The sequence below is a fragment of the Typopeltis vanoorti genome, chromosome 4, assembly GCF_054136105.1.
Source record: "Typopeltis vanoorti isolate ZY-2024b chromosome 4, IOZ_Tvanoo_1.0, whole genome shotgun sequence".
Lineage (NCBI taxonomy): Eukaryota > Metazoa > Arthropoda > Arachnida > Uropygi > Thelyphonidae > Typopeltis > Typopeltis vanoorti.
In genome coordinates this window covers 49,608,886-49,636,768 of record NC_143552.1, presented here as the reverse complement: position 1 = coordinate 49,636,768, position 27,883 = coordinate 49,608,886, and the positions used below count along the sequence as shown (strand labels likewise).

General features: G+C 38.0%; 1 protein-coding gene across 3 annotated transcripts in view; it reads right to left on the bottom strand.

Annotated features, from left to right (window-relative positions):
* Positions 1-27,883, bottom strand: part of alpha-Cat (catenin alpha) — a 610,048-nt gene that overhangs the window by 144,660 nt on the left and 437,505 nt on the right. For all 3 annotated transcript variants that reach the window (XM_090391790.1, XM_090391792.1, XM_090391791.1), the window contains exons 15-16: positions 1,332-1,390; positions 1,061-1,242 (exon numbers count right to left, since the gene is read on the bottom strand). In XM_090391790.1, the coding sequence (XP_090247916.1) occupies positions 1,061-1,242; positions 1,332-1,390 (241 nt within the window). The remainder of the gene's footprint in view (positions 1-1,060; positions 1,243-1,331; positions 1,391-27,883) is intronic.

Sequence of the window (27,883 nt, the reverse complement as noted above, 5' to 3'; positions counted from 1 at the left end):
ACTTTTACAAGCCACTGCAAGTAATGAAATTCATCTGCCATGTGCAGACATACACAAATCTCCATTATCAGTCCCATACACATACTCACACAAGAGGCCACAAAACCTGTCACAACACCACTAGTGCTTTGCACATGGGAAGTGATTAGGATGAATGTTAACCAAAAGCTGATTTTGGAAGATTAGAAGAAACTAGAGGAATGGTGATGAGCAACTTGGTGGAGCAGTGCCTTAAAAATGTCTGTAAAAAAGCAGAACAGAGCATCTATGGAGAAAGTTATTGGAAGGAATTTGTGAGGGAGAGAGGAATCAAACATTAAGTGGACTGAACTATTCAATCACCAGTTACGCTTAGCAGATAACCAATTATTAAATAAGTTACCAGCAAGTAATTAAATTTAATATAAATATATTTGCAATTTTATTTTCAAAATGGAAAGGTTGCAAACATGATATACAGTATTTCCTGTCATAATCTAGGAATAACTTGAGTATGAACCAAATGAATATGAAATGTTTGTATTTTCTAAAATACAGAAAAATCATATAGAAATAGCTGATTTCAGATAAATTCTGTGGACTTTATGAAGTGATTTGCTTGAACAGAACAAATCAGATAATAAAACTAACTTAAATCATAGGCACAATGCAATGTCCAACTCGTTTTCACAGTGAACGCATGATCAGTGAATTAATTTTTTACGTTTTCCACAACAGCACTTTTCACGTCTCTTTACTACTTATTTTGATATGTTGTAACTTTACTCATTAATCCAACTAGCCTTATTCTGCACATAGCATATTTGCATATAAAACTATTTTACAATTCACTGACAGGTTAAGGTAAAGCAATACAAAAGAAATACCTACACTGAGCTCAAACATATTAAAGAGCATTTCAGAAGAAATGGTATATTAACAGGAATATTTAATTGCAACACCTTTCATGCATTTTACTATAATGCTTCTTCTAATAAGTCATGAAGAAACAAGAGCATCACTTAAAAAATGGAAGTTGAGCTTATTTAAGAGACAGTTCTGTTTTCAGAAAGGAACCTACCGTGTGAAATCTGTCATTTCCATCATAATCATGCACATTTGCTTTGCAAGAACAATAACATCATTTCCTGTATCATCCCACTTAGCAACTTCCCTATCAAATTTGCTTTTTTCTGTACGGAAGTTCTCAACTTGTGCAGCAATTTTTTGTTTTTCTTCTTCTGATACATAACGATATGCATCCTGGAAAAAAAAAAACGTCAATATTAAAAACAAAGTATCAATATAAAATTATAAATAATCTGATAAGAAACATAAGCAAAACTACTTACTCTTGTATTATTGATTCCAGTAATTTCTGGGTACTCATCAAAGTCAGTGTGGGCACTAGCTGCATTAAAGGACAAGTATAATAATTATCAGAATAAATTCTATTGGGGGAGAGAGACATAATAATACATTGCATGAATAATAAATAAGCACTTCATTTACACTTTGCAAAATGCATTATAAAATAACTTCATCAAGGACAAAGTTATTTTATACAAATGTTACAAAATGAATTGAAATTAATAAATTAAAAAAATGCACATCAAAATGTAAACTGAAATAAACATAAAGCTAAGTATAATTTTGAGTGAAAATTGGAATTTTGGTTTAAATTTTAATGTAGTATTCTTTATTTTTTGATAGCTTGTTGTGTCTGTGTGATTTTGGTGTGAATTCCGTTTTATTTAACTTAGGATTTTAACGACACATTTCATAGAATAGCACATGGTGGCAATGCGATGCAAGATAATGGCGTCCAAAAACTATAATGTGAGGGAGTTTGTCCAATGTGATGTGTGTGAGATGTATGCATTCCCGAAGGCGGCTGGAGTTTGGATGGAAAGTGATAGTGGTGGGAGAATGTGCAGAAAGTGTAAGCAAAGTGAGGAATTGAATTATGTGTCAGGTCATGAGATAGATGGTTAAAGAAAGCCAGAATGTGAGTGAAAATAGTGGCTTGATAGGGAATTGCGATGTTGTACAAGATGGCAATGAGAGCAGTAAAGAAATGGTTTAAATGATGAAAAAAAATGAGGAATTATTTGTAGGGAGTGAGATCGCTAGGTTGCACGCAGTGATACACAGTGCGCAGTGAGAGTTGGAGCACCTGCAAAACTCTTTCCAGAGTGCCTCGGCTAATGGAAATAAACAAGTGTTTGTTTATTTCCATTAGCCGAGTTTAACACATGGGAGTTTAACTAAATCGTACTTACCGGGTGCGAAATTTAAGGATGCAAGTGAGAGTATTACAGCACAAAAACAGAGGGTGAAAGAATTGATAGTTGTGGCGGGTATGAATGAATTGAAAGGAGATAAATTTTTTATGAGAAAGGACTTGAAAGTATTGTTAAAGGTAGCAAAAGAAAAGAGTGACAGAGTTAGGATGGCGAGTCTGTTGCCGAGGTAAGACAGAGATGAGTTTAGAAGGAGTGCCATAATCGCAAATGACTTTATGTGCAGGTTATGCAGATGGTGTGGTGTAGAATTCGTGGACGTGTGGAATGAGTTTGATGGGGGGAAGGATTTATACAAGATAGATGGCCTGCATTTGAATGGATTTGGTGTGCGGAGACTGGAAAAAGTGTTGTGTGCAGAACCAGGGAAACTAGAACTAACAAGGAGGGGGGGGGGGGATATGCAGACATCAGTGAGACAGTTGGTGTAAGAATGTATATAATGTACCTGAGCCAGTACTAAGGACAAGAAAGCGGAATGGGATAGTTAGAATAACGCATCAAGATAGGGGTGGGACAAAGGGACCTCTGCATTTCATGTATACTAATGCCAGGAGTATTAGGAACAAGAAGGAATAATTTTTGGTCTTGATTGGCTCTTCCTGGCCACAGGTTATTGGCATGCCTGACAGAAGATGATATAGCTAGTGGGATAGAATGTGTAGGTTCTAGTGTGTTTAGGAGGGACAGAGAGAATAAAATTGGAGGGGGGGGAGTGTTATTGATAATAGCTGATGAACTTCAGCCAAGGAGAATTGAAGTTGTATTGCAGGACAGTGAAAAGAGCTCATTTGAGGCTATTTGGTATGAGAATGAGACTGGCAGAACAAAATATACAGTTGGGTGCTGCTATAGACCAGGTGATGGAATAGATGGAGGAGATAGTATGCATAAACAAATTGATGAAATGAGTGGAAAGAGGGTAATTATTATGGGGGATTTCAACTATGGTAACATTGAATGGAAGGAGGAGAGGACACATGTGAGGAAGGAAATGGATTTTATTCAATTATTAAGGGATAACTATCTGAGACAGCATGTAATTGAAAATACTAGGGGTGTGAGAGTGCTTGACCTGGTAATAGCATCTGAGAATCTGACTGTAATGAATATGACCATGTTGCCACCTATTGGTGAGAGTGATCATAAGATCTTGACCTGGGAGGTGGCTAAAGGTATGAAATTTTCGATTAAGGCAGGGTATATGTGGAATTACCGTGCTGGCAAGTATGACAAGCTTAGGAGATTGCTTGGATCAGTGCCATGACACGTAAAACTGTAAGGGCTGGATGTCGACAGAGCATGGGAAGTGGTCAAGGAGCATTTACAGGAGGTTATGGCTGACTGTATACCTAGGGTCCGAATAGTAAAAACAAGTAGGGGTTAAATGGATGAATAACACCGTTAAGCTTGAGCTGCAAAAAAAAGAAACAACTGTAGAGGGAATTTAAAGAGAAAGGTGACCTGCAGGCACATGAACGGTATAAAGCACAGGCCAGAAGGGTAACAAGTGAGGTAAAAAAAGCAAAAGCTGATTATGAAAGGAAATTAGTCACACAAGCTAAAGAGAATCCCAAACAGTTCTTTCAATATGCTACAAGCAAAAAAAAAAAAAAAACTGTACACGGCAGAATGATTTTAAGGAATGACGATGGTAAGGAGGTCACTGAATCAGTCGATATAGTGGAATTACTGAGCAAGCACTTTGCAAGAGTATATCATCCAGGTGGTGACATTGAAAAAATGAAGGAACCATTAGTTTATACGGGAATTGTGATGAATGAAATGGAGGTGAATAGTCTATTATAGAACCTTAATGTGAATACATCTGTGGGATTGGATGGTATACCGGCATGGGTCTTACGTGAAGCGGCTAAAGAATTATCAGTGCCCTTGACCATGTTGATTAATCTGAATCTCGGGTCTGCTTTAGTCCCGAAGGTGTGGAAAGAGAGGAAAATAGTTCCACTGCATAGAGGATCCAAGACTACTGCTGCAAATTACCGACCAATCAGCATATCAAGAGTCGTTGTCAAGGTCTTGGAGAAAGTAGTCAAGGGAAAAAGACAGGAATGGATTGATGAAAATGAGATACTGTACAGGGGACAGCATGGCTTTGTGAAGGGTAAATCATGCCTCAGTAACTTGCTGAAGTTTTATAGCACAGTGATGGCTGAACTGGATAAGGGTAATGGGATTACAGTGATATTGCTGGACCTGGCTAAGGCATTTGAGAGGATACCACATGGAATTCTAATCAGTAAATTGCAGCATATGGGGATGGATATAGAGTTGGTGAGATGGATAGGTGGGTGGTTGATGGAGAGATATCAGAGAGTAGTTTATTCAGGAGTAGAATCCAAAAGACTACCTGTGACTAGTGGTGTGCCGCAGGGTTCTGTTCTTGGACAAATTAAACTGCTGTTTAATTTGTTCATTAACAATATAGGGAAGGATCTAAGAGGAACAGTTCATTTGTTCACTGATGATGCAAAGTTAGGTAGGGCAATAATGAATGCAGAAGATGTCAAAATCTTGCAGGATGACTTGGATAGATTAGAGTTCTGGGCTAAGGAGAATGGATGTCAATTTAATGTGACAAAATGTAAGGTTATGCATTTTGGGGTGAAAAGATTAGCAGCAGTATACCACATTGGTGGAACTGTACTCCAGGAGATTGATGAGGCCAGGGACTTGGGAGTGTTCGTGGATAGGGAGAGGAAGTTTAGGGGGCACATTGCAAAAGTAGCCAAATCAGCTCATCAACTCACTTGGTTGTTGAAAAATACCTTGACAAGCAGAGACAAGCAAATCATTGTACCTCTGTGCCGAGCCTTGATAAGACCTCATCTCGACTACTGTGCCCAGATTTGGTCACCTAGGTTCCTTCTTGATGGGGAGGAGGTGGAGAGGATCCAGAGGCGAGTGACCAAGATGATAGCAGGCCTATGGAATGAACCTTGTGAGAACAGGTTGAAGATTTGTGGGTTGCAGAAATTAGTTGATAGGTGGAAAAGGGGAGATATGATTGAGACATTCAAATTGCTAAAGGGTTTCTATAGGATTAATTCAGAGGATATTTTTGAGATTAGGACTGGTGGTGAGAGAACTAGGGGACACCTATGGAAGCTGGGCAAGAGTGTGGTTAGCAAGGGTGTTAGAGCGAGCTGGGTTCTTTAGTTTTAGAGTGGTAAATGAGTGGAATAAGCTGCCAGAGTCTGTTGTGGGTGCTATGACAGTGAATGATTTCAACGCAAGGTATGATAGATACTGTGAGAATGTCGAATAGTTGTGTAGACATGATGTTTAGGGCCTCCCTCGATGAGTCTAAAGACTCCCTGGAGTCACGCGTAATAATAATAATATCTGAATAACAGAGATGAATTATAACAGAATTCTACAAACTTGGAAAATAAGTAATACATATGGAAATCCTATGATACCCTATATTCTAAAGAAGTGGAACAGTGATGCAACATAAAGGAAAGAATAGTGAAACTTGTAGAATGATGTCATATTACTACGATGAAGAATAAGTTTTTCACTGAGAAAAATCATGGAATATATGAGAAAAACTAGGCAAAAGTTGAAGAGAGCAAACTATCCAAAAATGAATAACTAAAGAAAACTAGAAATTCAAATACTCTGAGTGGAATCTAGACCATAAGCTGGCAGAATGGTAAGTAGACTGGTATGATAGAACTGATCAAATGTGCTGCTTGTGTCAATTCCAGGACATGCAACTAGACTAATTTCTCTAAATCAGTCCACAGCTTGTGTCTAACATGATAGGAGATGTATTGTAGACTGAGTGTCAAATGCATATAGATTTGCTAGCCTAGATGGCTAAGTGGTCAGTGTACTGATAGCTAAATAAATTTCATTATGCATTGTGAGACCACCACCTCCTTCACAGCAGGCCTGAAGTGGGTCGAAACAGTTCCATATTTGATCTCTAGAACAGGATTAGCAGACTGTATAATATAAATATATAAATTACACTACAGGGGTGCTTAAGGGTCAAAGATGTATAACTGAGAGGAGACCTCCACATAGCCTTTAAAGGGATGCAGAAACTGACCAAGGCTTCTGCATCTAATGTCCAATCCTCACCTTCTTGTGGTGTACCATGTTAGGTACATGCTTGGATACTGAACAAACGAGGATGGGCTGGCAATTTGGGATTTAGCCGAACAAACTGTATTATTATTGGCTTAAACCACAATGTAAAATGATGGTTCTTGTAGAGAGGCTTATACGCTGGTTAAACATGATAACTAATAATTAAGGAAGTGACAGCGTACACTATTAAATCGATCCACTTACCTCCCTATTGAATACAATCTCACCAACTCTCAAATTAGAAAACTCCATAGGCACCTTAAGAAGGTCACTTCTTGGCATGTGGAGCTTACCAACAGACTGAAACCATATAACTCTAGACCCCCACCTCAGCATATATGGACTCCTAAAAACATATAAAGAAAATGTGCCATTACGTCCCATAGGGGATGGCATTGATTCCCCCACTGACAAACTAGCCAAGCATTTAGCCAAAGCGCTCTCACACTATACTGGCAACACACCATCACACATAAAAAACTCAGCCCACTTCAAAGCCAGTATAGAAAACCTTACACTCCAACATAATGACATAATGGTCAGTTTTGACAGTCTCCTCCTTATTCATGAATGTCCCCCTCAAAGAAACCTTAGAGCTAATCCAAGCTAAATTTCCTCCCGATATCTCAGCCCTATTTCAGTTTACAATGAACTCAGGCTAATTCGTTTGGCAGGAAAATTCTATAAACAGATAGAGGGGACAGCCATGGGTTCACCACTTTCCCCACCCTTGGCCAACTTCTTTATGGAGACTTTTGAAGAGAAAGCCTTAAACTCAGCCCCACAAAAACCTACCATATGTCTTCGCTACGTTGATGTGTTCGCTATTTGGCCACATGGCCCAGATTCACTCCTCTCCTTCCTAACACATTTAAACAACCAACACCTTAGAATCAAGTTCACCCTGGAAAAAGAGGAAAACAATAAACTCCCCTTCCTAGACACACTAGTCATCCACCAACCTGATTGAACCTTGGTTTTCTCAGTTTATAGAAAACCTACCCTTACAGGCAGATACATTCACCAACAATCCCCCCCCCCACAACAATACGGAGTTATTAAGACACTATTCAACAGGGCAAAAATAATCTGTTCAAATGATCAAGCCCTAACCACTGAACTAAATCACATCCGTGACACTTTCTCAGCCAATGGCTAACCCCCCCCCCCAAAAAAAAGAATCCAAAAAATACTTAAACCAGTTATCCACAACTCACCTCCCCACCCCCCCCTTTCACAAAAAAGATTACTCTAAATCCATCACCATTCCCTACATCCAAGGCACCTCAGGAAAAAAATCAACAAAATCTTAAAAAAACATGACTTGACCACTTGTTACAGACCAGATAGAAAATTGGCATCCCTTATCTGCTCCACTAAAGACCAACCACTTCCCCTAGACCTACCTGGTGTATACCAGGTCCCTTGCAGCTGTAAATTGTCTTACTTTGTCCAAACAGGCAGGACAGCAAATATCAGAATCTCAGAACACAAGGATTACATCCGATTTCACCAGTACAGCCACTCTGGGCTTGCAGACCACACGCTCTGGATACTCTCTGGATGCTCGCCACAGAATAAGATGGAAGAAAGCCATAGTAATACACTGCAGCAAGTTCAAATATGAAAGACTATTCATGGAATCAGCCTCAGCCCTTAGGAACATGCCAAACCTCAACAAATTTGGATGCATGAGACTGCCCCAAATTTGGGAAACATTTATCATAAGAACTTCAGCCCAAAGGCCAAGAGCTACCAATATAGCCCGCCAGGGGGAACCATCAGGACTTTAGGAAAATGTTAGCTTCCTAGCTTCGGTTCCAATTTGCTATTATGTTGTACTTGTGTGCACGTGTCTTTGTATTAAGTTCCCAAGAAGATGGAAACATGACATTTGCCGAAATATCGGAAAGTATATATTAAAGTTAATTTAATTTATATTTCTAGTGTACGCTGTCAATTCCTTAATTATTAGTTATAATATCGTAAAATGATGGTACAACATGATAGAATTTCATGCCAGCTGGGGTGTCTCCCAGTTAAACAAGCCCCCCCCCAGTTGTTTTCATTAGGGGAACTAGGACGAACAGCAAAAAAGTCAACTACAGGAAAAAAATTCCTGAAACACATTCCAAATCAACATCATCAAAGTCGAAGATCGTACTAACAACATAAGAAGTCTGAATGACAGAGAAAGGGAACTAGTACACAAATTGGATGAGTACCAGGTCGACATAATAGGGGTGACTGAAACAAAAAAAAAGACAAAAACTGGAGAGATCTTTCTGAGCAATAAATACCAAATGTTATATTCAGGCAATAACATCAGACAAAAGGAGTAGATATAGTCTTCGACTCTAAATAAGAGGCTAATCTTCTTGAATGGCAGGCATTACCAAGTAGAATGATGTGGGCAAATATCAGAATGGGAAACTGGACAATAAGACATTTTTTATGCCTATGGTCCCACAGAAGGTTCTACTAAGGTGGAAGTGGAGGAATTTTTTGAGGCTTTAGAAAAAGCAACTGAAAATCTAAATAGCAGAGTAAAAAATGATTGTTAGACATATAAAAATATTTTAGGTAAATTTGGAGAAAAGAGCAAAGCTAATAATAATGGTAAATACCAGTTGGATTTCTGCTCAGGACATGGACTGGTTATTATCAACACAATGTTTCAACATAAAAATGTACACAAATTCACATGGAGAGAAAAGGCAAGGAATAAGAAAAGTCTCCTTGACTATGTTATTGTTGATAGTGATGTTTTCTCACTGGTGTAAAACAAAAGGGTGTACAGAGGATCTGAAGTTGGAAGTGATCACTATTTAGTCTAGAGCAGGATAAAATTGAATTTCATATTGAAAAGAGGAACATGTAAGATGTATATCAAGAAAAACTGAAAGAGTTTGAGAACAGGAACCAAACTTTGGAGATTCAGTGGCAAGCCCTGAAATAAACACTGATTGATTCAGACAGAGAGGCAGGTGGTGAGGTTGTCTGCAAGGATAGAAAAATCAGAACTCCATGGTAGAGACAGGAAATTAAAGAAGAAAGCATACTGAAAGTTCCTGACAAATAAGTCAGCTTGTGACCTAAGAGAATACAGAGACAAATGTAAGAAAGCTAAACAGTGTGCAAAACTAGCTAAACAAAAGTCATGGGAAGATTTTGGTAAGAACATAGAAAATAAATATCAGGAAGGTGGCAAAATATTCTGGAGGCTGTTGAAAAAGTTCCGAAATGGAGGGAAAGAGTGCTGTAAAAGGAATTAGAGATGAGAAAGGTGACATGAAAACTGGAGAAAAAGATATCGAAGTAAGGAGAAATTACTTCGAAAAACTTCTAAATGAAAAAAGCAATGACAGAACAGTGGTAAAAATAATTCAACATTCTTGAGAGAGACTTGTGACATTAAATTAAGAATTATAAACACATTAACACAAGAATATTTTAATGTTTGCCAAATATTTCAGTCTGAAACTAACAGACTATCCTCAGTGTCTTGATAGGAACAGTTTTTACAAGATGGAATACAAACAATTGATTATTCAAAAGTAGAATGAGCCATGATGTTACATTGCTAAGCATTAAAGAGAGGTAAATTTCATATAACCATCTTAATTTATAAATTCAATAAAAGATAACATTAGACTAATTTAAGAATTAAAGATCTCAATTAAAAAAGAAAAACTTTTAGTGTGTTATCCAGATTAAACTTTCCCATATTTTTGACAAGGATATACAGTCATTTCGATTCAAAGTTAGGGTGTTGAAGTAAGGGCTCAGCACTTTTTGAATAGGCGTTCGAATTTATAGCGACATCTGTGTAGAAGGTGAGTCTTGGACCAGAGAATGTTGTGGCTTGTCGCTATCCCATGCTGTGTCAATCCAGATTTTTCAGATTTGTTGTGAAGAATGTATGATTGATGTTCTTGTATTCTTTTTTCTATAGAGCGTCCTGTTTGATATACACCAGGCAGAGACAAAGTTGAGTGTTTATCTTTAGGAGAGTGGAAATTGATGGATATTTTGTTAACAGGGATATAAGTGGCTGTTAAATCATATTTCTTCAGAATTCTTGAAATTGGTTCTGAAATTCTGGTTCTGAAAACAATATATGAAATTGGAACTCGACATATTGATTCTTTGTTGTTCTGGATTGGATTGTAGGAATCAAACAGATGCGTAGTTTTTTCGGAGAAGTCATTTAATTTCATGTGATGTTTGATAGTTGAAAGTTCTTTCTGTAATTCGTGGGGAGTTGAGCAATTAGCTCAACTCCTCACGAGCAATTAGCTCGTGACTTCTAGCTCATCGAATTGAACATTTTATGATTCCTGTTTTTTTGATAAGGATGATGGGCAGATTGTTTGAGAATGTAACGTCCAGTAAAAGTGGTTAGATATATAGACGACATCTTTTCAGTGTGGCCTCACAACAGAGATTCCTTACCTTCCTTTTTAGCCAAAATCAATTCCTTACTTCCTCGTATTAAGTTTACCATGGAGATTGAAAAAGACAACAAGTTATTCTTTTTAGACATCCTCCTCATCCGCTCACCTTCAGGTATTCTGACAACAATATTTATAGAAAATTCACTTTTACTGGACGTTACATTTTCAAACAATCTGCCCATCATCCTTATCAAAAAACAGGAATCGTTAAATGTTTAATTCGACGAGCTAGAACTAATTGCTCAACTCCCCATGAATTACAGAAAGGACTTTCAACTATCAAACATCTCATGAAATTAAATGGCTTGTCCAAAAAAACTACACAACATCTGTTTGATTACTACAATCCAATCCAGAACAACAAAGAATCAATATGTCGCGTTCCGATTCCATATATTTCCGGGATTTCAGAACCAATCTCAAGAATTCTGAAGAAATATGATTTAACAGCCACTTATATCCCTATAAACAAAATATCCACTTATTTCCTCTCTTCTAAAGATAAATGCTCAACTATGTCTCTGTCTGGTGTATATATCAAGTTGCTTGTAAACTGCAATCTGTCGTACTTTGGATAAACAGGACACTCTATAGAAAAAAGAATACAAGAACATCATTCTTCACAACAAATCTGAAAAATCTGGATTGGCACAGCATGGGATAGCGACAAGCCACAACATTCTCTGGTCCAAGACTCACCTTCTACACAGATATCGCTATAAATTCGAACGCCTATTCAAAGAGAGTGCTGAGGACTTACTTCAACTCTAACTTGAATCGAAATGACTGTATTTCCTTGTCAAAAATATGGGAAAGTCTAATCCAGATAACACACTAAAAGTTTTTTTTTTTTTAATTGAGACCTTTAATTCTTACATTAGTCTAATGTTATCTTTAACTGAATTTATAAATTAAGATTGTTATATGAAATTGTGAATTAATACCTATAATTTATTCATCACTCTGATGAAATTTACCTCTCTTTAATGCTTAGCAATGTAACATCACATGGCTCATTCTACTTTTGAATGATCAAGTGTTTGTATTCCATCTTAGACCTGGATAGATTGGAGTTCTGGGCTAAGGAGAATGGATGTCAATTTAACGTGACAAAATGTAAGGTTATGCATTTTGGGGTGAAAAGATTAGCAGCAGTATACCACATTGGTGGATGTTGAAAGTTTATTTTTCACTTGGTTAGAGTATAATAAATTTAGTTTAATCCTTTATCCAAGTGTGAGCAAACAAAGTTTGCACCTGAAAGTATCTTCAGGACTGGGGTAAGGTGGTAGTACAACACCAGGGCAACTCGTTGCAAAGGTGGAGCAAGTTACCAACACTCCTAAGTATCTCCTATAATGCAAAACACATCTCCTTGCGGATATGTCTAATGTTATGCATTAAGGGAAGGGCCACTACCCAGACTAGTTTCGACCTTTATTGAGGTAGAATGGGAGTTCATATCTCTTCATCATTGGCCTCTTTAGAGTCAAAAAAGTTGTGCTGAGATTCAGCTTGATAGTGAGAGAGGAGGAGAAGGATAGAGTGGATAGTAGTAAATAGTTAAAAGAGGCCTCAATCGATCTACTTGGGCCGACTTAAATGCCAGCACCAAGCAGATCTTCGATATTATCTCCCTCCATCCGTTCTTTTCTGCGTTCCCCGGCCAGCCACCTCTTCAGATGTCTGGCCGATGAAAGAAGTGAAAAACAAATGCAGGAAGACACACATAAATTGAAAAGCAAAAGGAACTAGGACACACAGAAAACAGACCAATAAAAGAGCTAAGACACACATAAAATAGGACAACAAAAGTCAGTGAAATAACAGAATAGTACTGTAGGAACGGGGGAAAAGCCTGGCCCGAGTGATGCAGCCCACAAGGAGCTGCACCGCCTCGCTATAAGCCTTCGCCGCTCGGGTTCTCAGGTCTGCCCCCTCCTGTAAACTAGATATGAACGAGAAATTCTAAAAATGAACGAGAATTTTTTTTTTTTTAATTTGATCCTTCCCTGATTTTCTCGAGTACCTTTTCTTCAAATAGTTTTGCAACGTTTTCTAGAAATTTGACAAATAATGTCGCCTCTTCATCCATTAGATTTAATAGTTTCTGCACATCGATTGGTTTCTGAAGAAAACACTGTTCAATTGGGATTTCAAACCCGGGATCAATTCGACATATATTACGAATCCCGAGTTATTGGAAAAAGTGACTACGACACTAACGGAATTGGGATATCCTAAAATACAATATGCGGACGAGATGAATAACAATCGGATATCGATAAAATGGGGAGACCATATTTACCACAGACTGCACTGGAAACGAGAATTTTTTTTTTTTTAATTTGATCCTTCCCTGATTTTCTCGAGTACCTTTTCTTCAAATAGTTTTGCAACGTTTTCTAGAAATTTGACAAATAATGTCGCCTCTTCATCCATTAGATTTAATAGTTTCTGCATATCGATTGGTTTCCAGTGCAGTCTGTGGTAAATATGGTCTCCCCATTTTATCGATATCCGATTGTTATTCATCTCGTCCGCATATTGTATTTTAGGATATCCCAATTCCGTTAGTGTCGTAGTCACTTTTTCCAATAACTCGGTATTCGTAATATATGTCGAATTGATCCCGGGTTTGAAATCCCAATTGAACAGTGTTTTCTTCAGATTTTTCGACGGCTGTTTCGTTTTCCTGCTCGTCCTCAGAATTTGATGTTTCTATTGGACTTTCGGTGTTCGGCTTGGTTCTTTTATTTTCTTCTTCTTCTGGTGTGATAGGTCTTTTCGTTGTATTGGTACTGGTTTCCATTTCCTCTGATTCTGTGCTGTTAATGTTGCCTTCTGTTTCAATGGTGCGAGATGTCTTGGCGTTCCGTTTCTTTTTCTTCTTAGTTTTGCCTTCTGCGTTTTTTCCTCTTATTGCCTGATTTTCTGTCGTAGTAGTTACGATAGTTGGGGGATGGAGGGCTGGAAAATCTTCTGAGTTAAGTGCTTTTGATTCGTTTAAAGTTTGGCAGGTATTTTGAGAGTCCTCTGTTGTGAGTTCCTGACTGAGTACTGGAATGGCTACAGCCGCAGGTGTTATGGCACCTCCTGCTCTTTCAGCAAGCGTCCTGTTAGGGCAAACATTAACTTTGTGAGTTTCGTCTCCGCATTTCCGGCAAGATGCTTCGCATTGCGCTAAGGCATGTCCTGTCAGCATGCAGTTCCTGCACTTATTTGTGGGGCAGCCAGCACCCAAATGCTCAGGTGATCCCCACTTAAAGCATAGTCGCTTTACGCCAGGGTAGCTAACCATTACCCTGGCTGATCCTATCTGGACGAAATTCGGAATTTCTGCCTCCACCGTTCGTGACTTCTCCTGACTTCCATTGAGGGAAGTCAGCGTCCGTGCCAATTTTTATGTCACACACGGCTCCCCATTTCGAGAAGACTTTAGGTATGATGTCAGTGTCTTCTTCGAGATATTCTAGCGGGAACCGATCTATTCTTACTCTTTTGGAAAGACTTCAAACTACAAAAGGGTGAAAAATTTTACCATGGCACTCGACTCCTTTCAGTAGTTTTTCTCTAGTTGCAGCGTTTTTGCAGACAAGTTGAAACCGCCCCCCCCCCCCCCCCCCCGTAAGGAGTAAAACCAGAAATGTTGTCTGCCCTGACATAGTTAATTATAGTCGTCGCAAACGTTCCCTTCTCAATGTTAGCATCAATTTCGAACCCGAGGGTTCTTACCCTCAGTAAAACCGAAGACATTACTTCAATAAAGAAAGGAAGAAGACATTCCAAGGATAGTCTAATCCTATAAAGTAGCGGAATGCCGTGTATAGGCTTAAAAAAAACCACAAAATGAACAAACGAATCTTACCAAGGCAGGACCCATGGTAGCAGAACTTCAATCGGAGCTCTCTTTTCGGTTCTCTCTCTTCAGTGGGAGCCAGGCCCAAGTGGAGATACCAGGCAGAAGCATTAACAGGTCATCTCTACCTATAGGAATTGCCAAATGGTGTCCACCCTTTTTTAATAAATTACTCTGGATTTAGAGAAAGATGTTGAAAGTTTATTTTTCACTTGGTTAGAGTATAATAAATTTAGTTTAATCCTTTATCCAAGTGTGAGCAAACAAAGTTTGCTCACACTTGGATAAAGTTAGCTTGCTCCACCTTTGCAACGAGTTTCCTGGAAAGTTTCCTGGTGTTGTACCACCTTACCCCAGTCCTGAAGATACTTTCAGGTGCAAACTTTGTTTGCTCACACTTGGATAAAGGATTAAACTAAATTTATTATACACATTGGTGGAACTGTACTCCATGAGGTTGATGAAGCCAGGGACGTGAGAGTGTTGGTGGATAAGTTAAGCAGGGGGGGGGGGGCACAGTGCAAAAGTGGCTAAATCAGCTCATCAACTCACTTGGTTGTTGAAAAATACTTTGACGAGCAGAGACAAGCAAGTTATTGTACCTCTGTACCGAGCCTTGATAAGACCTCGTCTCGACTACTGTGCCCAGATTTGGTCACCGAGGTTTCTTCTTGATGGGGAGGAGGTGGAGAGGATCCAGAGGCGAGTGACCAAGATGATAGCAGGTGTATGGAATGAACCTTATGAGAACAGGTTGAAGATTTGTGGGTTGCAGAAATTAGTTGATAGGCGGAAAAGGGGAGATATGATTGAGATCTTCAAATTGCTTAAGCGCTTCTATAGGATTAATTCAGAGGATATTTTTGAGATCAGGACTGGTGGTGAGAGAACTAGGGGACACCTATGGAAGCTGGGCAAGAGTGTGGTTAGCAAGGGTGTTAGAGCCAGGTTCTTTACTTTTAGAGTGGTAAATGAGTGGAATAAGCTGCCAGAGTCTGTTGTGGGTGCTACGACAGTGAATGAGTTCAAGGCAAGGTATAATAGATACTGTGAGAATGTCGAATAGTTGTGTAGACATGATGTTTAGGGCATCCCTCGATGAGTCTGAGGACTCCCTGGAGTCGCCCGTAATAATAATAATCTTGTAAAAACTGTTCCTATCAAGCCACTGAGGATAGTGTGTTAGTTTTAGACTGAAATATGTTTTTATAATTCTTAAACATTCAACAGGCACGCAATCAGGAATACATATCCATACTTGAAGTAGAAAAAGCAATCAAAAGCCTGAAATGTGGAAAGGCAGCGGGAGAAATGATATTCGACAAGAAATGCTCAAACAGAAATGGATAAAATCAATTGAATGGACAACAGCAGACTACCGAAAATATTATACAAATATAAAATAAGTGGAAAAAAAAGAATTGGAAGACCAAGAAAGAGATGGCATGACACTGGAACAGGCCACCTCTCCTAAAATCCATGTTAAGAAGAAGAAGAAGAAATACTCAAGTATGGAGGTATAAAAGTTTTACAGTGGCTGCACTGAATAGTTCAGAAGGTCTGGACAGAAGGACGAATTCTAGATGTTTTTTGGAGTAGAGCTCTCATAGTACCCATATATAAAGAGGGGAAATAAAACTGAATGTGAGAATTACCCTGGCAACCCATTTCTTATCCCAAAAATAATGGGACAGGTGACTTTTCTTATCAATTAGAAACAGCTCAACTTCCTTTTGGAGTTCATATAGCCCCTTGATAATAACTTTACCTCAGGACAGCCAACGAACTTCCAAATGGAAAAGATTTTGGTGATTAGAGCCCATTTCATTGCACAATGCTTTTAACAGTCTTATATTTAAAGCACTGTTTTTTTTTATATAATTAATCATTTTATCAGATTGAGACAGGACTTTATTAATGGAGGCCAGGTTTTGCTTATGAATTTATCAATGCGTTGAAAATACATTATTGCCCGCCATAACATTAATTTTAGTGACTAAACCTGAATTTCTATCTGTAAGACAGGCAGTGCAGTCAGTACAAACTCCAATGTAATTTTCCATTCGAGACCTCTCTCTTCAATGAAACCATTTAAAACTTTGAAAATTTCACTGCTGGTAGTGTGTGTGTGTGTGTGTGTGTGTAGGCAATTCAGAAACACAACATGTCTTCCTTCATGTCACTTTCATCATGGTCAATATATCGTACATACGCAAGTAAAATGCTGTTGTTCTGAATATCTGTAGATTCATCCATTTGTAATGCAAACAATTTCGATTTTTTAATTTTTTTCAATGAGTTGTCTTTCTTTATATTCTGCCATATCAGATATCTGCCTTTCAACTGCATCATTCGACAATGGAATGTCTTTCATTTTACTTGCCACAGACTGACCTAATACTTCATTACAAGTAGCAATCAAAGAAGGCTTAATGAGATTTTCACCAATGGAATATGTTTTTTTACATTTAGCTATCTGTAATGATATTAAATAGGATGCCGTCAGAAGTGAAGTGTCAGTGGTTGAAGCTTGGGAAATAATTTTCTTTTCTATTTTAAGTGCATATCTTTTATGCATAAAGAATTCAATGGGTTTGTTGACTAGATCAGAATGTTTTGTGTTGAGATGTCGGCAAAGTTGCGATGGCTTCATAGCTTCATGTCCCAGAACAGTAGCACAAATGACACACTGAGGTAGTGGCAATTGGTCAGTGTGAGTGCATTGTATGAAACGAAATTTTAAATAGTTGTCCATGTACTCACGAAGGAATGCAGACTTTTTCTTCTGCATGCTGGTAGTTTCCCCCCTTCTTTTGTACATCCTGGAGATCATTCTGTAGGCTTGAGGTGAATGAATCACTATTTGGTGCATCACAAACACCTTCAATAAGAGCCCTTAACACCAAAATTAAACAACATCCCCTGTCTCTTATTCATATTATAATTTAAATTTGTATGCCTATTACTTTTAAAAAATCATGGCACCTGGGTTTCGAAACAAGCACTTACACCACTGCAATGCCAACTTGGGAAGAAACAGTATTCAGTATTACTAGATTTAAGAACAGGATACAGACTGCCTTGATCTTCAATTTCAGTGGAAAAATTTTCTTTATACTTCCTTGTTGATTGGTCATTGACATTTGCAACACAGATGTTATTTTGTTCAGTTTTGAGAACAGAGGATACACCGCCCAATGCTGTAATCAACTTGCAGGCAATTTTTATGATCGGTAGTAAATAGCGGTATTTTGGAAGCATAATGTTGGAAGCATGACTGGAAGGGGAAGAGAGGTGGCAGACATGATGAGGAAGAGGAAGTTGGACATTTTATGTGTGCAGGAGACAAGGTGGAAGGGGGGAAAGGCAAAGGAACTGGGAGATGGATATAAATTCTTACTCTGGAGCGAATAATGAGGGAAGAAATGGTGTAGGAATTGTGGTGTGTGGCAGAATGAAGGGTGAAGTATTGGATGTAGGTAGAAGGAATGACAGGATCATGCGAATGAAATTGGGTCTTGGAGAAGAGTGGGTGGTCGTATTATGTGTATATGCCCCGCAAGTTGGTTGTACAGCAGAGGGAAAAGATGAGTTCTGGAACGTGTTAGATGAAGAAATGAGGGAATTGAAAGAAAATGAGATGGTTATTGTCGGAGGAGAAGACAGAATAGAGACTGTGAAAGGGTGCATGGTGGCCACGGAGTGGGAATGATGAACCAGGAAGGACAGAGAGGGTTGTGGACTTTGCAGTAGCATTTGATCTGGCAATTGTGAACTCGTTTTTCTACAAGAGGGAAGAACATTTGATAACATTTAGGAGTGGTAACAACAGCTCACAAATTGACTACATTTTGACTAGAAGAAAACATCTTAAGGTTGTGACAAATTGTAAAGTAATTCCAACAGATCAAGTAGCACAACAACACCGACTGCTGTGCGCAGACTTTAAAATAAGATCGAAGATAAGAACTTCTGGATGCCGTGGGATGAAGACAATTAAGTGGTTTCACTTAAAAGAGGAGAGTGTGAGGAATCGTTTTAGGGAGAGGGTGTTAGAGAGGATTTTGGATGGACTGGAAAGTGTACAGGATTGGTGGAAACATAATTCAAAAGTAATCCTGAGCTGTGCAATCGAGGTGCTTGGTGAGACATCTGGAAAGTTTAGAGAGCAGAAGGAGAGTTGGTGGTGGAATAATGATGTACAAGTGGCAGTGACAGCTAAGAGGAAGGCAAAGCAGAAGTGGGATGAGTCAAGAGTGGAAGAGGACAGAGAGGTGTACAAAGAGAGAAAGCAAGAAGCCAAGAGAGTTGTGGCACAGGCAAAGGCCATGGCATATCAAGATCTGTATGATCAATTAGAAACAAAGGAAGGACAGAGAAAAATTTACCAACTAGCGAAATGTAGAAATAAAGCAGCTAAGGACATCTTACATGTGAGGCAGATCAAAGATGCTGAAGGAAGAGTATTATGGAGGGATGTGGACATAAGAAACAGATGGAAAATATACTTTGAGGGACTTTTGAATGAGGAAAATGCAAGGACGCTCAGAGGAGATGGGCAGCCTTCTGAGGGGATGGTGCAGAACATCAGTAGAGTGGAAGTGACGGAGGCCATGAAGAGGATGAGGAATGGAAAATCGGTGGGCCCCGACAGAATTCCAGTGGAGGCATGGAAGGCACTGGGGGAAGAGGGAATTGACCTGCTGTGGGACCTGTTCATGAAAGTTTGCCAACAGGAAAATATATCCGAGGAATGGAGGGAGAGTACTCTTGTCCCCATCTACAAGAGTAAAGGGGATGTACAAGACTGTAAAAATTACAGAGGAATAAAGTTGATGTCCCACACAATGAAGATCCTAGAAAGGGTTCTCTTGATGGTAGATTGAGGAAGGAGGTGGAGATTGCAAAGGAACAATTTGCATTCATGCCTGGTAGATCAACAACAGATGCTATCTTTGGGTTACGGCAGATGATGGAAAAATATTGAGAGAAACAAAGGGGGATACATCTGGTATTTATTGATCTGGAGAAAGCATACGATAGAGTGCCAAGACAAGAAGTCTGGAGGTGTCTGAGGGAGAAGAAGGTGCCGGAGAAATATGTCAGGTTGGTGCGGGAAATGTACAGAAATGTGAAGACAAGTGTTCGGACCTGTTTGGGACAGACAAAGTTTTCAAGTAACAGTTGGCTTGCATCAAGGGTCAGCATTAAGTCCGTTTCTGTTTAATATTGTGATAGAGGTGGTAACAGAGGAGGTGAAAGAAGATGCGCCTTGGACAATGTTGTATGCAGATGACATCTTGTTGTGTGTAGATTCAAGAGAAGAAGCGGGAACTAAACTGGAAAGATGGAGAAAAGTACTGGAAGAGAGGTATGAGACTGAGCAGAAGTAAGACAGAGTATATGTGTTGCGCAGTCGGCGGCGGCGGCCAGGAGACAGATCTGGAGCTGGAAGGAAATGTCATCAGGAAGGTGAGAGACTTTAAATACTTAGGTTCAACAGTGGAAGAAGATGGAGGAGCTGAGAAGGAAGTGGGATGCAGGATACAAGCGGGTTGGAGGAACTGGAGGGAGATGGCTGGAGTGTTATGCGATAAGAGGGTGCCGATCAATCTGAAAGGCAAAATTTATAGGACAGTAGTGAGTCCAGCTATGACATATGCTATAGAAACTGTAGCCCTGAGGAAAAATAACATCAGCAGGATGGAAGTAGCAGAGATGAGAATGCTTAGGTGGATGTGCGGTGTGACCAGAAAGGATCGTCTGAGAAATGACTATGTCAGGGGAACAGTGAAAGTTACGAAATTAGGAGCGAAAATACAGGAGGCAAGGTTGAGATGGTTTGGTCATGTGATAAAGAGGAAGGACGAATATGTGGGAAGAAGGGTCATGCAGATGGATGTGCAAGGAAGGCAGAAGCGTGGGCGGCCAAAGAAGAGATGGAGGGAGCTGGTAGAAGAGGACTTGAAGATGAAGAACTTGGATGTGGTGACAGCCCAAGACAGGAAGGTGTGGAGGAGACTCATTACAAACAGTGACCCCACTTAAGTGGGAGAAGCTGCAGAAGAAGAAGAAGAAGATTAAATAGCGGTATTCCCATTCCTGAATGTTGAAAGATTTCGATGTCTGAAAATTCCCGATCATTCATGAATATATCCATGTTTAAAAATACACAGCTTGGTCACTGACATTTGCTACACAGACGTTATTTAGGCGTTCTGAATTTGAGCTTTTCGACACATTCACGAATGTTATTCTCCTCAGAATATTTCCACTATATAAAATATTTATTTATGAAAAATGCTTAGAAAACTAAAATGACAAATTCCAAGAGAGCCCCTCGCAGCCTGGTATAATTGATGCCAGGGCCCGGTACCAGGCCGCGGCCTGGCGGTTGAGAAACACTGCCTTAGAAGACAAATATAAGACCTGATAATGTTGGAGTTTTGACAGATAACTGATTGATTTGGAGGAAAATTGTTGATTGGAAGTTAGTAATGATATAAGTTTTTCAAGTAGTATTATCATAATATCCTGTACACCCCTTGTTGGGTACATGCCAGGAATCTGATGATGATAAATAAAACAAGAAATATATATAAAATAGATAAAAATAAAAAAAATTAAATTAAAATCTTAGCTGCCCATGGTATGAATGTACTATAGCTCACAAAACAACTTTTCATAGGTAAGAGCCACACAAAAAAAGAATGGTCACTGATTAATGGACCTCTAGGTAGTGAAGAAATGAAGTCAGGATAATAACTTCATTTCTTCACTGAATATAAGCATTCTTCCATGGGGTATAAGGAACCCAAGTTTTGTGCACAACTGGATATCATCAGGAACTTATATTATCCAAGATATTTAAGGATTCTTCTGTCTTTCTAGCAAAAAATGAGGAGATCCTGTGAATGGGCTGTTCTTGGTATAGTGGATTTGTCTTTGTCATTATGAGAGATGGAGGAGAATGATGATGCTAGGAGGTAAGTTATCTTTGAATAGTGATGTTGAAATAGTATAATTTGAATATGCGGGAGTGATAGCAAGATAAATAGAAAAATGCATGGCCAGTGCCATAGTTACACACAGGTATGAGGCTCTAGCTGGGGTCCCTAAAAAATTAGGGCCAATTTAAGGACTATAAACAATGAGATTTAAAATTGAAGAATTAAAAGCACAAATAATTAAAACCAAACATAAAAATTTATGATTGAACATTTTTTTTCTGAACATTTCAGAAGCCATTCTTAATTATCTACTCACTTCATTCCTTACCTCACTAATATCAATTATCCATAAAGATAAGATTGAGACTTGCTCTATAGCATCCCACTTAAGAAAGAAGGCCCCCTCTTTATCACCTGTTTTTATCTTTGTTTTCTCAATATTGATAATCAAACCTAGTTGAATCCTAGCATCAACAAATGAAGCAATCAAGTTTATTCTCTCACATTAACCGTGAATAAGGCCAAATCATCAACATAATCTAGACATTCTAAGATTCTTAATATCATTTTATTCAGTGATCTTTCCTTGAAAAAGTCATCACAAAATCAATTACACAATTAAATGGAAAAGGTGACAGACACACCTATCTCACCCCTCGACTGTCTGAAAGAAAACGTTCAGGAGCTCAGTCATCCAAGTCATTATACTCTTCTTTTAGAGTTTCTGAGTAATTTTACGACATCATGATGTTTTTGAAGTTTTAATTTATTTATTAGCCAGTCTAACTTCAGATAATGTAATCAGAACTGATATCAAATTAGGAAGTCGAACTAGTCTAAGAATACCCGGGTAACAAAGACTAAATATTGTTTTAAATGATTATCAAAATGCTCTGTCCAACCATACCATAACATGATGGCATCTTGCCCCTGATTTATGTCCATATTTTTTCTTATGATTTTTCTCTCTATAAAACTTATTAAATGTTCATACATTTTGATTATCCTCTGCAGCTGCATTCTCTAACATGAGGAGTTTGCCATCAGCAAACACCTCAGTCTCAGATCATCAATCTTCCTACCAGAATACCTGATAATTTCCTCAAAATTGCTAACACACTTGACTTTTTAATAACAAACTCCCTTTCCAGGTATACTGCAGGTGTCGGTTCTCCTCTTGGTAATTGGACTGCAACCTCACACAAGTCTCTTTTGCAACAGAACAACCTTCACCCACCAGTTCAGTCTCATGTCCTTTGGTACTACAAGAGTGCCATCTGGAGGACCTCTAACTTCTACTCCTCCTTTTCCTTCTTCCCATAGTCTGACTACTGCTTCAGTTCTGATCCAAACATCTGTTTAGACAGAATAACAGAAATAATCCTCTCAGGAATGAAGGCTTTCATCCCTCATTCCACTCCAAATTATCAGATACCACCCAAGCCTTGGTTCTCAAAAAAGTGTGGCAATGATGTAAAAGGAAAAAACCTCTGCTTATCATGAATGGCTCAAGGCCAAAACTCCAGCTGCCCACTCTGCAGCTCACAACCATTGCAAAAGAATCATCACCAAGTTCAAGTGAGACTCTGACCAAATGCTGCAAACGCCTCCTGCCCAAATGGCAGTTGCTCTTTCTGGTCCTTTGCCAAGGTCATTGGGTGCAACTTCTGCCCACCCAGGTTTCTACCACTCTCACATCCAGATGTTACTGTAGTTACCTCACCAGACAAGGCCAACTTACTGGCATCACTCTTCTCTTTAAATTCCTATATTGATGATATGGGCAAAGTTCCCTTCCACACTACCAAGAATGTCTCCCTTCACGTTGCCCATAGTCTCACGGCAAAAAGAAATCCAAAAAATTCTCAATAACCTGAACATAAACAAGGCATCTGGTCCTGATGGTATCCTACCTATATGTTAAAAAATTGTACCCCAGAATTAACACCTATCCTGTATTGCTTATTTTATTCAACTGGTCACTACCCTACAACGTGGAAGTAGGTCCACATCTAGCCCATCCCAAAGAAAGGTGATAAAGTCAACCAACAAATTACTGTCCAATTGCTCTCACTTCTGTTCTCTCTAAAATTATGGAGAAAGTCATCAACAAGCCACCAAGAGTCATACCAACTAATCAGTGACCAGCAGTATAGATTCTGCAACTTGCGATCTACAGTTGATCTTGCTTTCACCACCCACCTCTGGATTCAAGCCTTGGAGAAATTTGGAGAAACTCACATGGTTGCCTTCGACATTTCAAAGACATTTGATTGGGTTTGGCACAAGGGCCTACTTAAACTGTCATCCTATGATCTGCCTTCCTGACTCTGCAACTGGGTCACGAACTTTCTCACTGGTTGCTCACTATGTGTCATGGTGGATGGTTAGGCACAAATAAATTTCATTGTTCAATTCTGCATTCTGAAATTTACCAATGCAATCTACTTCAAACTGCCTGCCAATCACGAAAATTATCTTCATGTTTGGTGTTGACTGCTATTATTATTCTTTTCTCTTCCTGATTGGTATTGCCTGAAAACAACATCTTATATTTACTATTTAACCTCAGTAACACCAGTTATGTCTATGCTGTACTTCTCTAGTTCATCAGCAAGTTCAACTTCTTTTCTTTGATACTGATAGCTCTTTGATGATACTTTTGAATTCTGCTAACAAGTTTGCTTCAATACCATAGTTGACTTTTTACTGTATGCCCTGATAGAGGATTGAAATCATATCATGTTACCATGTTTGTTTCTAGTTAAAATGATACAAAATACAATTTGGTCAGCTAAGTCTCAAATTTCAGGCTAATTTTCCTTTGTTCAGTATCCATCAGATACCTACCAATGGGGTGCACCATGTGAAAGTGAGAACTGGACATCATCAGAAGCTCCAGTCAGTTCTCCAAATTCCTTTAAGGTTATGTGGAGGACTCTTTCTAGTTATTTAGTTTTAATCTTTATGCAATCCCACTAAAACATGTTTATAATTTTTAGTTCAGATTTCAACTAGTTTCAATTCCATTTCTCATCACTTCTTTTGTTCTTTTACTTCCCCTTCTTTAAATTAACTCTTAACACTATACAGTTTGAATTTTGTTTAAAAGTACTAAACTAGACAAATTATAACTGATCTGTTCAAAATAGGTAGTCTGCTTGGAATATATTTATTAAAACATAACAGCATGATAATACAAAGGAAAAACATCTCTTAAAGTATGTAAAAATATTTCTAAATGTAATTTTTTTATATTTTTTTTTAGTATTTTAAACTAGTTTGAGAATTTGAATTGAGAGATTGCTCCAGAAATTCAAGCTTGATGATCACATTTCCAAGCAAACGATTGTAGACCAGAAACCCAAGAGTTCAAGAAAATCCCATTCAAGTCTTTTTCTCTTTTTTTTTTCTTCTTTTATAGTGATTTTAGTGTTATTTCTTAATGTTTATGCTTTTTATTATTATTTTTTTGTGGGAGATTTTTTTCTGATGCAGTATTTAACAACAAAATTATATCAGAAAATTAATTCCATGGATAGGAGATGGTACTTCCTATAGCATTCATATTATTACTTCAATGTTATAGGAAGTACCATCTCCTATCCACACACGATCTTCAACCATCCTATGTTGGAAGTCTGTCAGTTCAGCCAAAAGTGGCATTTTGACGTTGAGTACATTGCAAAACTTGCAGCATATCCCACCTTTTATTACCAGACTTACACAGTCACTCCCTGAATATTTGCATGTGGTAGGATCCAAAATTTGCATGGCATGTAATCTTGTCAACATAGTGTATGTTTATATTCCTAGCTCTGATGTGTTTATCTCTTTTTAGAAATGTGCTAGCAAATAACATACTAGAACTTTCCAACCTCCCCATTTGTGAGCTCTTTAAGCATTGTCTTACAGATACCCCCTGATGGAATGTCAATGTGGTATCCAATATTTTGGATAGACTATATCACTGAAAAATGCTATGCACAAGCAAAAAATGGATTAGCAAAACATGCTTTGGATAAAGTGATTTTGGATAAAAATCACTTTATCTAGAGGAAGAAAGCCAAGATGCTACATAAATCTGACTACACTTCAAATTTCATAGAACTAAAAGTGCAATTCTAAACAAATTTTAGCCATTATCTTCCTGTAAACACTAACTACAGAAGATCATGCAGAGCAGAACTTTTAATTCAGGCTTCATGTTGTGACATCCTCCTTGTGCTCTAGATCATTTCACTTTCTGTTTCTGTAGTTTTCAAGCACCTAGATAATGCTACTTTAAGAGAGAGAGAGAGAGAGAGAGAAGCAATTAGAATGTGAATTTGTCAGCTGAATCTAATAATCTTCCAGAACCTCTTTCTACAATGGCTATGATATCCACTTTGGAGATGCTATAAGTATTCTCCAAAGTGGACATCATAGCCACTGTAAGGAAGGAGTTAAAGTGTGCAAAAATTGAATCCCATTAATAGTAAATTCATTGTAGCCATGAAGATTGATAAACATAAAGTACCCTTGAGACCCTATATATGCCAGAGATTTCCCTATCTCCAATCTGGTAAAATATCTATATAGGCAACTTTCCTTATGAATTTTAGGTGAACAATGGGAAGATACTCCACTAGGAACGAATTATAGATGCCAGACATTCTCCAACATACTATCTATTCAAATATTTCACATAACATATCACACACAAATATTTTACATGTAGGAAAAACTTCGTACATCAAGAATTCAATGGATTTCACCAACAAAATTAAGAATACATTTTGGATTAGACAGATACCTTATTGGGTCAGGAATGTTTATAATGAGTCTTTCTGCAAACATTCAAAAGGCAAGATACAGTTGCTATAAGAACTATTTCCACATTTACATTAAACACTAAACAATGCATTCTCCAAATTTCAAGACTTTTACTATGAACAGAAAGGAAGTCTAGCTTTGACTTCAGCACAGTTAGCAAAAGGATTCACATGGACTCCTTTGAAAAGATTGCAAAAGATAGCTTAATGATATTTACCTTGTTTGGACAGGTTTCAAAAGGACATTTTCTAGTTTTAATAGCTTTCTGAATAGAATAAACCACAAAGTATGTGTTTAAGAAAACACTTCCTTTCTGGATGTACCGATCTCATTTATATGCAATTGCTCACCATCATCCTGCTCAGAAGTACAATGGCAAAGACAACAAAATGGAAGTTGAAATGGATTACCTCAGGGGAGTATTCCAAAAGAATGACTATAATATAAAGACTGCCAATAACATTTTACAAAAGTCTTCAAATGTCTCAGCACATATACAACAAAATATAGACTATAAAGGTGAAGTTTCTTTACCTGACAAACTTCATGGCTAAAACTGCTAATGTGTTAAAGCTTAAAACTTACTTTGACACCAATGACAAACCCTTCCATGATGCTGAGACCACTAAAACAATCTTATTCAACCACTGGGTGCATATAAAATTTTCTGCATATGCAGTAATTTCTACATCAGACAGATGAGGATTAGGGGAAATTTGTATGAAATATTTGCACACTGAGTATCAGAGAAAAATCAAGCTCACAAATGTGGCCTAGCATTTCATACCATCAGTGAAAAACACCAGGAATGTTGGAAACTCAAAAGAATACCATATACTGAATTTAACAGATATGTCTCCAAATTCAAAACTGCTGCTGAAATTAAATGTTGTCAAACATAGTGTAACAAAAAATCAAGGCCTTATTTTAAACTCATTATGGTCAATATGCATAACTAAGATGTCTAAAAAGCTGGAAACTATGTTTTGGCAGACACAGAGCAGCTACAAACCATGTATTTAAAATCTCAGAACAATATGCACTGTCAATTTAACAATTTAATAACAATTCTATCTGTGTCATTTATATATTAGGAATCAATCTGTTATTACTATAAATTTTTCTTACAATATTTTATTCCTGATGAAGTGTGCCACAGAGCACAGGAAACTAGTAGAATTAAATAATTTTCTCTCAGTGTTTTTTCCTTGTGGTTTGCACTGGAAGTACCACCAAAGAATACTGACCATAGAAACTTAACAATGTTAGTCAATTTCAAGTGATCTGCATTACTAATATACCATTATCTTGCTCTTTGCAAAACCCAGTAATATCAGTATAATTTTTTTTTTTTACCCTCCTAAAGAAGTGTGCTATAATGACTATGAAACTTATAGG